This window comes from Entelurus aequoreus, linkage group LG05 (assembly GCF_033978785.1).
Source record: "Entelurus aequoreus isolate RoL-2023_Sb linkage group LG05, RoL_Eaeq_v1.1, whole genome shotgun sequence".
NCBI classification, from domain to species: Eukaryota; Metazoa; Chordata; class Actinopteri; order Syngnathiformes; family Syngnathidae; genus Entelurus; species Entelurus aequoreus.
This window is the reverse complement of record NC_084735.1, coordinates 85,472,118-85,487,014: the sequence shown is the minus strand read 5'-3', so window position 1 is coordinate 85,487,014 and position 14,897 is coordinate 85,472,118. Positions and strand designations below refer to the sequence as shown.

Here is a 14,897-nt window from a genome sequence, read left to right as displayed (position 1 = left end):
CATTTAAAATATATATATATATATATATATATATATATATATATATATATATATATATATATATATATATATATATATATATATATATATATATATATATATATATATATATATATATATATGTTTTTATTTTAAAACAATATAAATATATCTTTAAATGGGTCCTGTCCAGAAAATGTATTCATTTTATTTACCAAAACCTAGTTTTCTTTTAAGTAATATAGAAGCTGTTTATTTATTTTATGGAAGAATGTAGTGGTATTATTAAATAAGTGTATAATTGTTTGGTTGTCAAATATTAAGGTGGTATTATTAAATAAGTGTATAAGTGTTTGGTTGTCAAATGTTAAGGTGGTATTATTAAATAAGTGTATAAGTGTTTGGTTGTCAAATGTTAAGGTGGTATTATTAAATAAGTGTATAATTGTTTGGTTGTCAAATATTAAGGTGGTATTATTAAATAAGTGTATAAGTGTTTGGTTGTCAAATGTTAAGGTGGTATTATTAAATAAGAGTATAAGTGTTTGGTTATGAAATGTTAAGGTGGTATTATTAAATAGGTGTATAAGTGTTTGGTTGTCAAATGTTAAGGTGGTATTATTAAATAGGTGTATAAGTGTTTGGTTGTCAAATGTTAAGGTGGTATTATTAAATAAGTGTATAATTGTTTGGTTGTCAAATGTTAAGGTGGTATTATTAAATAAGTGTATAAGTGTTTGGTTGTCAAATATTAAGGTGGTATTATTAAATAAGTGTATAATTGTTTGGTTGTCAAATGTTAAGGTGGTATTATTAAATAGGTGTATAAGTGTTTGGTTGTCAAATGTTAAGGTGGTATTATTAAATAAGTGTATAATTGTTTGGTTGTCAAATGTTAAGGTGGTATTATTAAATAGGTGTATAATTGTTTGGTTGTCAAATGTTAAGGTGGTATTATTAAATAAGTGTATAAGTGTTTGGTTGTCAAATGTTAAGGTGGTATTATTAAATAGGTGTATAAGTGTTTGGTTGTCAAATGTTAAGGTGGTATTATTAAATAGGTGTATAATTGTTTGGTTGTCAAATGTTAAGGTGGTATTATTAAATAGGTGTATAATTGTTTGGTTGTCAAATGTTAAGGTGGTATTATTAAATAGGTGTATAATTGTTTAGTTGTCAAATGTTAAGGTGGTATTATTAAATAGGTGTATAATTGTTTGGTTGTCAAATGTTAAGGTGGTATTAAATAGGTGTATAATTGGTTGTCAAATGTTAAGGTGGTATTATTAAATAGGTGTATAATTGTTTGGTTGTCAAATGTTAAGGTGGTATTAATAAATAGGTGCATAAGTGTTTGGTTGTCAAATGTTAAGGTGGTATTATTAAATAAGTGTATAATTGTTTGGTTGTCAAATGTTAAGGTGGTATTATTAAATAAGTGTATAAGTGTTTGGTTGTCAAATGTTAAGGTGGTATTATTAAATAAGTGTATAATTGTTTGGTTGTCAAATGTTAAGGTGGTATTATTAAATAGGTGTATAAGTGTTTGGTTGTCAAATGTTAAGGTGGTATTATTAAATAAGTGTATAATTGTTTGGTTGTCAAATGTTAAGGTGGTATTATTAAATAGGTGTATAAGTGTTTGGTTGTCAAATGTTAAGGTGGTATTATTAAATAAGTGTATAATTGTTTGGTTGTCAAATGTTAAGGTGGTATTATTAAATAGGTGTATAAGTGTTTGGTTGTCAAATGTTAAGGTGGTATTATTAAATAGGTGTATAAGTGTTTGGTTGTCAAATGTTAAGGTGGTATTATTAAATAAGTGTATAAGTGTTTGGTTGTCATCAGCATTACAGTGAAATCTAACAGCGTATTTGTGTATGATGTCACTTAGAGTCAGCATGTGGATGCTGAAGAGTGCAGGGCCAAGAACTGAACCCTGAGGAACTCCGCACGTGACCTCAACATACTCAGAGGTGACATAGTTATAGGAGACACACTGCCATACTGTCAGTAAGATCAGAGTTAAACCAAGAAATGGCTAAGTCTGACACACCAATACGTGTTTTGATACGTTCTAATAGAATGATATGATCGGTGGTATCGACTGGGGGTGCTAGGATGCAAGGAGGTGACAGTAGACTGTTACAAAATATGAAGAGGACCAGGAGTGTTTTGAACCTGTTTTGATATTGTTTGTCCGGGGTCAAGGTTCATCTTCTTTGCTTCAAAGCATTGTTGTGACTTGACTGCCAAGACCTTTGACATGCAGTCATGTGACACTGGCGGCCTGGGAGCCAATCACAACATCCCTTTTCTTACAACCCTGTGTGTGCGTGTGTGTGTGTGCGTGTGTGTGTGTGTGTGCGTGTGTGTGTGCGTGTGTGTGTGCGTGTGTGTGTGTGCGTGCGTGCGTGTGTGTGTGCGTGTGTGTGTGCGTGCGTGTGTGTGTGCGTGTGTGCGTGCGTGCGTGTGTGTGCGTGTGTGTGTGCGTGTGTGTGTGCGTGCGTGTGTGTGTGCGTGTGTGTGTGTGTGTGTGTGTGTGTGTGTGTGTGTGTGTGTGTGTGTGTGTGTGTGTGTGTGTGTGTGTGTGCAGGCACAAGACATTAAAACAACTTCAGGAACTTGTTGAATTAGGTCCTGACGTTGAGCAACTCAAACATAAAGTTGAAACATGTTTTTGGCAACGTTTATTCAATGTCGGGTTGTGACTTTGATTTGACCATTGAATTTTGGTCATTTTCCCAACCAATATTCGACAAAACAAATACAACATTGAAACAATGTGCTTTTGACGATATTTAATCAATGTTGGGTTCTGACTTTGATTTGACCATTGTTTGGAATTTGGTCATTTTCCAAACAATATTCTACAACACAAATACAACGTTGAAACAACATGCTTTTTGACAACTTTTAATCAATGTTGGGTTCTGACGTTGATTTGACCATTGAATTTTGGTCATTTACCCAACCAATATTCTAGAACCCAAATACAACGTTGAAACAACATACTTTTTGATGATGCTTAATCAATGTTGGTTTCTGATGTTGATTTGACCGTTGAATTTTGGTCATTTTCCCAACCAATATTCTATAACACAAATACAACGTTGAAACAACATGCTTTTTGACGATATTTAATCAATGTCGGGTTCTGACGTTGATTTGACCATTGCAATTTGATAATTTCCCAACCAATATTCTACAACACAAATACAACGTTGAAACAACGTGCTTTTGACAACGTTTATTCAATGTTGGTTTCTGATGTTGATTTGACCGTTGAATTTTGGTCATTTTCCCAACCAATATTCTACAACACAAATACACGTTGAAACAACATGCTTTTTGATGATGCTTAATCAATGTTGGTTTCTGATGTTGATTTGACCGTTGAATTTTGGTCATTTTCCCAACCAATATTCTATAACACAAATACAACGTTGAAACAACATGCTTTTTGACGATATTTAATCAATGTCGGGTTCTGACGTTGATTTGACCATTGCAATTTGATAATTTCCCAACCAATATTCTACAACACAAATACAACGTTGAAACAACGTGCTTTTGACAACGTTTATTCAATGTTGGTTTCTGATGTTGATTTGACCGTTGAATTTTGGTCATTTTCCCAACCAATATTCTAGAACCCAAATACAACGTTGAAACAACATACTTTTTGATGATGCTTAATCAATGTTGGTTTCTGATGTTGATTTGACCGTTGAATTTTGGTCATTTTCCCAACCAATATTCTATAACACAAATACAACGTTGAAACAACATGCTTTTTGACGATATTTAATCAATGTCGGGTTCTGACGTTGATTTGACCATTGCAATTTGATAATTTCCCAACCAATATTCTACAACACAAATACAACGTTGAAACAACGTGCTTTTGACAACGTTTATTCAATGTTGGTTTCTGATGTTGATTTGACCGTTGAATTTTGGTCATTTTCCCAACCAATATTCTACAACACAAATACACGTTGAAACAACATGCTTTTTGATGATGCTTAATCAATGTTGGTTTCTGATGTTGATTTGACCGTTGAATTTTGGTCATTTTCCCAACCAATATTCTATAACACAAATACAACGTTGAAACAACATGCTTTTTGACGATATTTAATCAATGTCGGGTTCTGACGTTGATTTGACCATTGCAATTTGATAATTTCCCAACCAATATTCTACAACACAAATACAACGTTGAAACAACGTGCTTTTGACAACGTTTATTCAATGTTGGTTTCTGATGTTGATTTGACCGTTGAATTTTGGTCATTTTCCCAACCAATATTCTAGAACCCAAATACAACGTTGAAACAACATACTTTTTGATGATGCTTAATCAATGTTGGTTTCTGATGTTGATTTGACCGTTGAATTTTGGTCATTTTCCCAACCAATATTCTATAACACAAATACAACGTTGAAACAACATGCTTTTTGACGATATTTAATCAATGTCGGGTTCTGACGTTGATTTGACCATTGCAATTTGATAATTTCCCAACCAATATTCTACAACACAAATACAACGTTGAAACAACGTGCTTTTGACAACGTTTATTCAATGTTGGTTTCTGATGTTGATTTGACCGTTGAATTTTGGTCATTTTCCCAACCAATATTCTACAACACAAATACACGTTGAAACAACATGCTTTTTGATGATGTTTAATCAATGTTGGGTTCTGACGTTGATTGGACCATTGAATTTTGGTCATTTCCCAACCTACCATGTAGGTCCATCAACATTGTCTCGATTTACAAACACAACTACTTTGCAACGTTGTTTCAACATCAGTTTTTAAAAAAACAAAAACATGTACGTATAATCAACGTTGTATCAATGTCTTGTGCCTGCTGGGTTGTTGTTTACCTTGTTAGTACGCACTCTCTCCCAATCTGTTTTTGGTCTACCGCGCTCTCCCTCAGCTCATGACAGCCGCCCACACAGTGACCCTTAACACACACACACACACACACACACACAGACACACACACACACACAGACACACGTACACACACACACACACGCACACGCACACACACACACACACTCGGGGGATGACGTAACCCAAACTTAGCGACACAAACATCAGTGATAAGCAGTCTGCTGTTGTGCCACATTGACCGTGTTGTGATGTACACAAACTTTTATATTAAACCAAATACCGTGAATTACGAACTATAAGCCGCTACTTTTTTTATTACACTTTGAACCCTCTGGCTTGTATTTATGGATCATTTATGGATTCGCTGACGGCCATAAAAAAAAAGTTTTCAAAAAAACAAACAATCAAATACGAGTTGGAGCCCATTATTGAATCCTCTTATCGAACCGATTCCTTATCAATTCTCTTATCGAATCCAGATAGGTTGTTGTTAGGATGTCCGATAATGGCTTTTTGACGATATCCGATATTCCGACATTGTCCAACTCTTTAATTACTGATACCGATATCAACCGATACCGATATCAACCGATATATGCAGTCGTGGAATTAACACATTATTATGCCTAATTTGGACAACCAGGTATGGTGAAGATAAGGTACTTTTAAAAAAAAATAAAAAATAAATAAGATAACTAAATTAAAAACATTTTCTTGAATAAAAAATAAAGTACAACAATATAAAAACAGTTACATAGAAACTAGTAATTAATGAAAATGAGTCAAATTAACTGTTAAAGGTTAGTACTATTAGTGGAGCAGCAGCACGCACAATCATGTGTGCTTACGGACTGTATCCCTTGCAGACTGTATTGATATATATTGATGTATAATGTAGGAACCAGAATATTAATAACAGAAAGAAATGGGGGGAGGGAGGTTTTTTGGGTTGGTGCATTAATTGTAAGTGTATCTTGTGTTTTTCATGTTGATTTAATAAATAAATAAAAAAACAAACAAAAAAAAACCGATACAGATAATGAAAAAAACGATACCGATAATTTCCGATATTACATTTTAACGCATTTATCGGCCGATAATATCGGCAGGCCGATAAGCTTTTCTTGTAAAATTGCGACTGTTATTGAGTAAAATTCCAACTTTTTTCCATAATATTGCACAAATGTTCAGTTTTTCTTATAAATTTGGGAACAATTTCTCATATTTTTTCTGTTTCTGTAATATTGCAATATTTTCTCGTAAAAGTTATAACTTTTTCATGCAAACTGGCGACATTTGTCATATAAAATTCTGACCTTTATCACAATATTGCCAATTTTTTTGTTTTTCTCGTAAAATAGTGACATTTTTTGAGTAAAATTATGACTTTCGTCATCATTTTTGCCAAGTGAAATCCCGATTATTATATTGCCAAAATTTCAAGTTTTCTTATAAAATTGTGACTTTTGTCGAGTAAAATTATGACTCTTTTCATAAAATTGCCAACATTTTAAGCTTTTCTTGTAAAATTGCGACTGTTATTGAGTAAAATTCCAACTTTTTTCCATAATATTGCACAAATGTTCAGTTTTTCTTATAAAATTGGGAACAATTTCTCATATTCTTTCTGTTTCTGTAATATTGCAATATTTTCTCGTAAAAATTATAACTTTTTCATGGAAAACGGCGACCTTTATCATATATAATACTGACCTTTATCACAATTCTCGTAAAATAGTGACATTTGTTGAGTAAAACTATGACTTTCGTCATCATTTTTGCCGAGTGAAATTCCGATTATTATTATAATATTGCCAAAATTTCAAGTTTTCTTATAAAATTGTGAGTTTTGTCGAGTGAAATTACGACTCTTTTCATAAAATTGCCAACATTTTAAGCTTTTCTTGTAAAATTGCGACTGTTATCGAGTAAAATTCCAACTTTTATCATAACATTGCACAAATGTTATAATAATGACCAGTATTACATCACAGTAGCGTAGTAGGCCTAAGTATTCATTAAAAACAAGGCAGAGGTTTTATCTAACAAGAATGTTTATTACTTTTGGCCACTGTAACATTACGCACAGTTTGAACAGTAACAGTGTTTTAATATAAGAAAATAAAACACTGTACTTTGATCAAGCCATTCTTTGGTGTACCACTAGATGGAGCCACCACAGTGTTAGAATCACTGACTTAGGATGTTGTTAATGTTCCGTTGTTAAATAAGTTTTATATTCATGAAATGGCCTAACATGTTTGCGGACGGTCATGTGACCCTCAAGTTGGGCGGGGGTCAATATGAAAAGTTCTGAGCAGCATCAAACATGTCTGCTGTCTTCATCATGACGCTCCTGTGTCCCCGCCTCTTAAAGGGCCAGCCTCAGTCCCTCCTCGAGACTGCTCTTCAAACCTGACCCCCCCTCTTTGTGAAAGGTCTTAAGGGGTCCTGGGGCCCGAGGCGGACTGGCCCTCGCACGGCTCCGTCTGCTCGGCCGGGCCAGTGTTGCTGTCCTCCCTTTTCTCCCCTGACAGGAAGTCGTGGATGGCGGTCTCGATGTGCGGTCGGAACGTGTGGTTCATCTTTGGGTCCACGACCTGCGTGATGATCCTGTCCACCCCGGACTCCAACATGCCAGATCTGAAACGGTACACACGATGAAAAGCGCCTAAATGACGGAAAGCGGTTGAAATAAGGAAGGCAGTAAGTAGTTCTTACTGGACAACACTGTGTCTTAGTCCGTTCCTCATCTGGTTCTTGTTGATGGACGGGTTCCAGTCCTGAGTACTCAGGTGGGACGCGACAAAGTTGTCCACCTTCTGGCGAAGGTTCTGGTAAGCAGGCTGTCCGCAACAACAACATAATCAGGCAAGTGCAACGAAACGAAAGGTAAACATTAGGGATGTCCGATAATGGCTTTTTGCCGATATCCGATATTCCCCAACTCTTTAATTACTGATACCGATATCAACCGATACCGATATCAACCGATATATGCAGTCGTGGAATTAACACATTATTATGCCTAATTTGGACAACCAGGTATGGTGAAGATAAGGTACTTTAAAAAAAAAAAAAAAAAATAAGATAACTAAATTAAAAACATTTTCTTGACTAAAAAAGAAAGTAAAACAATATAAAAACAGTTACATAGAAACTAGTAATGAATGAAAATGAGTAAAATTAACTGTTAAAGGTTAGTACTATTAGTGGAGCAGCAGCACGCACAATCATGTGTGCTTACGGACTGTATCCCTTGCAGACTGTATTGATATATATTGATATATAATGTAGGAAGCAGAATATTAATAACAGAAAGAAACAACCCTTTTGTGTGAATGAGTGTAAATGGGGGAGGGAGGTTTTTTGGGTTGGTGCACTAATTGTAAGTGTATCTTGTGTTTTTTATGTTGATTTAATTTAAAAAACAAAAAAAAACGATACAGATAATAAAATAACCGATACCGATAATTTCCGATATTACATTTTAACGCATTTATCGGCCGATAATATCGGCAGGCCGATATTATCGGACATCCCTAGTATACATCACACACAAGTAGAGCTAGGCCGATAAAACGATATCAATATATAATCCGTATTTTTCGGACTAAAAGGCACACTTAAAATCCTTTCATTCTGTATTTATTTTGAAACTGCTCTGTGACATGTGCTGTTGACCTCTTGGCCAGGTCACCCTTGTGAAAGAGATCTTGATCTCAATGGGTTTTCTTATCTGGTTAAATAAAAGTTCTATTCTCTCAAATCGACAGTGCGCCTTACAACCCGGCGCGCCTAATGTACGGAATAATTCTGGTTGTGCTTACCGACCTCGAAGCAATTTTATTTGGCACATGGTGTAATGATAAGTCTGACTAGTAGATGGTAGTCACACATAAGAGATACGTGTAGACTGCAAGGTGACGCTAGGGCTGCAACTAACGATTAATTTGATAATCAATTAATCTGTCGATTATTACTTCGATTAATAATCGGATAAAAGAGACAAACTGCATTTCTATCCTTTCCAGTATTTTATTGGGGGGAAAAACGCATACTGGCATCATACTTATTTTGATTATTGTTTCTCAGCTCTTTGTACATGTTGCAGTTTATAAAATAAAATAAAAATAAAATTACCTCTGCGCATAGCATAGATCCAACAAATCGACGACTAAATTAATCGCCAACTATTTTTATAATCGATTTTAATCGATTAGTTGTTGCAGCCTAGATGACGCTAGCAAACAACACCAAAACTTTAAATGTTCCATTGAAAATATAGAACATTACAAACGGCGCTCAAAAATCTTCCAAAATGTTTTAGTACGACTTCGAAGCCGCGCCGCTTGATGGCTTGCCGGCGCGTCAGAAGTATGAGTATTACTATGGTGCGTGTATAAGGACCGCAAAATGGCACCCATTAGTGTACACATTATCTGGTGTTTTGTTTCACAATATTATGCAAAAGAAACTTTTGTTACCTTCTGGTAGCTGCTGATCTGTTTTTCGGATCTGCATAAGTCCAGAAAATGTGCGCAGGTCCACTATTGTAGTCCTTGACGACGACGACGACGTAGTCGATAAGCTTATTCTTTTTCACTATCTTCCAGGTATGGGACATTTCTAATATAAAGTAGTGTAAAGTTCGTACTTATTTCTGTCAGTAGACTCGCTATGAAAGCGCTAAAAACTACCGGTGTAGTGAGTTTACATTATTCACCCAAGGAACTTTAGTTATTAAAGAGTTCCGGTCGGACAGTTTTTCGCGGGACACATTTCCGGTGTTGTTAAAACCGTTAGCTCCATCTTTTGACACTTCTTCCACTCCCGTCCTTGCACGCTACACCGCTACAACAAAGATGGCGGGGAGAAGACGCTGTCGAAGGTGAGCCACGTAAGTAAGACCGCCCACAAAACGGTGCATCCTGCGACTTGGAGATGGTCTGTAAAACATAATCTATGCAACATTTTCACCAAAGAACCACCATTACATGTTATGTAGACCACAAGGAAGTGTTTTCCATTTAGAAAAAAAATCATAATATGACCCCTTTAATGCGCCTTATAATCCGGTTAGACCCACTCATCAGCAGTGTGCCTTATAATCCGGTGCGCCCTATGGTCTGGAAAATACGGTAATCGATATCAATAAAAAACGCGTTTGATAAAACATTCGATATTATATATATATATATGTATATATATATATATATGTATGTGTGGGAAAAAATCACAAGACTATCTCATCTCTACAGGCCTGTTTCATGAGGGGTTTCCTCAATCCTCAAAAAAATAAAATAAAAAATCTCCTGAGGATTGAGGAAACCCCTCATGAAACAGGCCTGTAGAGATGAAATAGTCTTGTGATTTTTTCCCACACATACATATTACGCTCTACCACGGTATCGAGCACTATTTTTTGGATAATCTAATTAAGACATATATATATATATATATATATATATATATATATATATATATATATATATATATATATATATATATATATATATATATATATATATATATATATATATATATATATACTGTACAGTGTTTCCCACACATTCATTTATTTGTGGCGGCCCGCCACGAAATAATTACGTGCGCCACAAATAAAAAAATAAATTAAAAATATATATATATATATATTTATTTTTTTTGTCCTGTCCAGCTTCTCAGGCAAATTATATAGTTGATGTAGATGCCCATATAGGCTGTTCAGATTTACTTTAAAAAAGAGAAGTGTAGGATACTTCTCTTGTTGCCTTATTTGTATTTGACCACTACTGTTTTCTGTTTATTTGTTACTGACTGTGGCAGGACACCTCTGCTTCTGTTTCACTTTATGTTGCTGGTAAATAATATGGTTGTAGTAGTAGGCTAAAGTTAAATTATTTAGTATGCACTAATTAAAGGGGCAGAGCTTTAAGAGACATTTTAGCTTTTATATTTTATAAGATATATTTTTTGTAAGAACCACAATTAATAAATATATTCCAGTGAATATATAATTGTCCAAATATGTATATAAATATGTACATAAAGTGTTGTAATTATATTGTAAAATGGATGGATGGATGGACGTTTAAAACAAAACTGTTGTTATTAATTAGTAAGTATACATTTTTTGAGCCTTTTTAGAGAAAATCATATCATTGTAGTAAATAATGCAAATTACTTGATGATGTCATGGTGACCACGCCCATAGCCACGCCCCCACTGCCACAGGTATCTTGGCACTTTATGGGAAACACTGCTGTATATAGTTTCTAGTCTGAAGAAATTGGACGTTACAAGCAAGGTTAGTTGCATGAACAAAGGTACTTGCGATTCATTACCATGAATTGATTAACGTGGACCCCGACTTAAACAAGTTGAAAAACTTATTGGGGTGTTACCATTTAGTGGTCAATTGTACGGAATAAGTACTGTACTGTGCAATCTACTAATAAAAGTTTCAATCAATCAATCAAATGCGCTCTGGCAATGCAGGAAGTGGGAGTGACACGTGTATACTCTCGCATCATACCCCCGAAAAAAATTGTCGATACATCGTGGAAAAAGTCACTTGGACAGTATGGCGATTTTTAAAAACGGACGAGCACTCTTTTCCTTTCAACTCTTGTCTGTTCCCTATTCGGGTACACGAAAACAACAACAGGTGGGAACTAAAGTGCAGGAATGTAGAAATGAACTAAGGTACAAAACATTACAAATGTGCTATTAAAATAATACTAACTTAGTCCAATAATATTTAAAATAGAAATTACCGGTACTGCGGAACAATTTCCTTTTCCAGACCAAAATAATGTTACACAGTCGTAGCTCCTAGCACCAAACCTGCAGAAAATAGTTCTTGTCGGGTATCTCTGTGCTTCATTTTCACACTTGGCACTATTTTATTACACTTTATTACGCATTTCTTTAGTGCCGTATTTTTCGGACTATAAGTCGCAGTTTTTTTTCATAGTTTGGCCGGGGGTGCGACTTATATACTCAGGAGCGACTTATGTGTGAAATGATTAACACATTAGCGTAAAATATCCAATAATATTATTGATGTCATTCACGTAAGAGACTAGACGTATAAGATTTCATGGGATTTAGCGATTAGGAGTGACAGATTGTTTGGTAAACGTATAGCATGTTCTATATGTTATAGTTATTTGAATGACTCTTACCATAATATGTTACGTTAACATACCGGTTGGTTATTTATGCCTCATATAACGTACACTTATTCAGCCTGTTGTTCACTATTCTTTATTTATTTTAAATTGCCTTTCAAATGTCTATTCTTCGTGTTGGGTTTTATCAAATACATTTCCCCCCCAAAAATGCGACTTATATATGCTTTTTTCCTTCTTTATTATGCATTTTCGGCAGGTGCGATTTATACTCCGAAAAATACGGTATTACTTATTCTCGCACCTTCACTTTAAGAGGTTATTGTTGATAATTTTGTTTAAATTGTTTTCCATGCTTGTGTTGACATTTTCTTTCCTTTCCCATTCCGCCTTGATAGCTGCGGTGACTACATTCGAATGAAAAATGTTTACATTTAGTTACTCCTGCTCCTTATTTTTGATAGGTTATAAAAATGACGATTGTCGATATATATCGCGGTACAGTTTTTAGAGAAGTAGCTTTGTTAGCTGCCATGTTGTTGGCATTAGCCGGGTACCTTGGTGTCAACGTCTGCCAAACAGTCCCGGCGGAACTCGTCGAAAAGGCCCCGGTTCTTCAGGTGCTCCACGATCATCGCGATAAGCTGAGGGTCCCCCGGAGGGAGGATGGCGTGGTTAACGCTCCCGCTGCCCTCCGCCATGACGAAGCGAGGACGCGCTTAGCGAGCCACAATGGCGGTTAGCTCGACCCCAGTTTGTTTTGCTCCTCTGCGTTCATGCATTTAGTCACCGTGACAAAATATGCGGGCGGAGTGGTGTTTGTTTGACGTGTACTGCTGCCGCGCGCGAGGGAGCGGTGAGTGAATCGAGCGCGACGACAAAAACCATATACGCATGCGTGTTGGGCATCTGACACCGGAAGTGCTTTATTTCAAGCGTCACCGCGTATTAAGTCGGCTAAACGTTAGCACGTCGGGATTGTCTTCCTCGCGTCAAACTAAAAGCTATTTTTGGGAAAACATGGCAGATAGCTAACTCCTCACGCCCACTCTTGCGCTTTTTTTCTTCGATTTTTGAATTAAACCCTGAAGAAAGGTAACTTAAGCTATTTTATCCTCAATGCTAATTTAGCACACGCTTTACAACCCTGTTAAAAATAGCCACCACGCACATACCTAAAAATAGTTGTTTGCCATGTGCATTACGTTATTTTTTATTTTGTTTTTTTTACAATAAAACCCGTTCAAGCTAATCGAACATCCATTCATCCATTTTCTACCGCTTGTCCCTTTTTGGGGTCGCGGGGGTGCTGTAGCCTAACATTGTTTGCTAATTCGACGACTGTGTCAGGTTACGTAACAAACTTTCATTGCATTGTTAGTGAATTATATTTATATAGCGCTTTTCTCTACTGACTCAAAGCACTTTTACATAGTGAAACCCAATATCTAAGTTACATTTAAAACCAGTGTGGGTGGCACCGGGAGCGGGTGGGTAAAGTCTCTTGCCAAGGACACAACGGCAGCGACTAGGACTGCGGAAGCGGGGATCGAACCTGGAACCCTCAAGTTGCTCTCTACCAACCGAGCTATACCGCCCCGAGTAAACAAAAACAGAATGCTGGACGACAGCAAAGACTTACTGTGGAGCAAAGACGGCGTCCAGTGTGCATCCGAAACATGACATGACAATCAACAATGTCCCCGCAAAGAAGGATAAAAACAACTGAAATATTCCTGATTGATAAAACAAAGTAGATGCGGGAAATATTGCTCAAAGGAAGACTGCTACAGGAAAATAGCAAAAAAAGAGAAAAAGCCACCAAAATAGGAGCGCAAGACAAGAACACCTACTTTGAGACAAGAGCTTTGAGCATTGTTAGTGAATTATATTTATATAGCACTTTTCTCTAGCGACTAAAAGCGCTTTTACATAGTGAAACCCAATATCTAAGTTACATTTAAAACCAGTGTGGGTGGCACTGGGACCAGGTGGGTAAAGTCTTGCCCAAGGATACAACGGCAGTGACTAGGATGGCGGAAGCGGGGGTCGAACCTGGAACCCTCAAGTTGTTGGCATGACCAACCGAGCTATACCGCCCCGAGTAAACAAAAACAAAATGCTGGACGACAGCAAAGACTTACTGTGGAGCAAAGACGGCGTCCAGTGTGCATCGGAAACATGACATGACAATCAACAATGTCCCCGCAAAGAAGGATAAAAACAACTGAAATATTCTTGATTGCTAATACAAAGTAGATGCGGGAAATATCGCTCAAAGGAAGACTGCTACAGGAAAATAGCAAAAAAAGAGAAAAAGCCACCAAAATAGGAGCGCAAGACAAGAACACCTACTTTGAGACAAGAGCTTTGAGCATTGTTAGTGAATTATATTTATATAGCACTTTTCTCTAGCGACTCAAAGTGCTTTTAAATAGTGAAACCCAATATCTAAGTTACATTTAAAACCAGTGTGGGTGGCACTGGGAGCAGGTGGGTAAAGTGTCTTGCCCAAGGACACAACGGCAGTGACTAGGATGGCGGAAGCGGGGATCGAACCTAGAACCCTCAAGTTGCTGGCACGGCCAACCGAGCTATACCGCCCTAAGTAAACAAAAACAGAATGCTGGACGACAGCAAAGACTTACTGTGGAGCAAAGACGGCGTCCAGTGTGCATCCGAAACATGACATGACAATCAACAATGTCCCCGCAAAGAAGGATAAAAAGAACTGAAATATTCCTGATTGCTAAAACAAAGTAGATGCGGGAAATATCGCTCAAAGGAAGACGTGAAACTGCTACAGGAAAATAGCAAAAAAAAGAGAAAAAGCCACCAAAATAGGAGCGCGAGACAAGAACACCTA

General features: G+C 36.4%; 3 protein-coding genes across 5 annotated transcripts in view; 2 read left to right on the top strand and 1 right to left on the bottom strand.

Annotated features, from left to right (window-relative positions):
• The window catches only part of bnip1b (BCL2 interacting protein 1b), a 26,402-nt gene extending 24,445 nt beyond the window's left edge, over positions 1 to 1,957 (top strand). Inside the window, exon 6 of one of the 2 annotated variants that reach the window (XM_062049191.1) lies at positions 1,874 to 1,957. The gene's annotated coding sequence lies outside the window, so the exon portion shown is untranslated. The remainder of the gene's footprint in view (positions 1 to 1,873) is intronic. The other variant, XM_062049193.1, reaches the window with a different exon arrangement.
• The window catches only part of LOC133649982 (stanniocalcin-2-like), a 22,433-nt gene extending 9,624 nt beyond the window's left edge, over positions 1 to 12,809 (bottom strand). Inside the window, exons 1-3 of the mRNA XM_062046697.1 lie at positions 12,589 to 12,809; positions 7,617 to 7,741; positions 7,339 to 7,538 (exon numbers count right to left, since the gene is read on the bottom strand). Of these exons, the coding sequence (XP_061902681.1) occupies positions 7,339 to 7,538; positions 7,617 to 7,741; positions 12,589 to 12,732 (469 nt within the window). The 5' untranslated portion in view covers positions 12,733 to 12,809. The remainder of the gene's footprint in view (positions 1 to 7,338; positions 7,539 to 7,616; positions 7,742 to 12,588) is intronic.
• htatsf1 (HIV-1 Tat specific factor 1) overlaps positions 7,748 to 14,897 on the top strand; it is a 17,247-nt gene continuing 10,097 nt past the window's right edge. The window contains exon 1 of one of the 2 annotated variants that reach the window (XM_062049187.1): positions 7,748 to 7,766. The gene's annotated coding sequence lies outside the window, so the exon portion shown is untranslated. Of the gene's footprint in view, positions 7,767 to 12,939; positions 13,127 to 14,897 lie in introns of those variants that run through there. The other variant, XM_062049186.1, reaches the window with a different exon arrangement.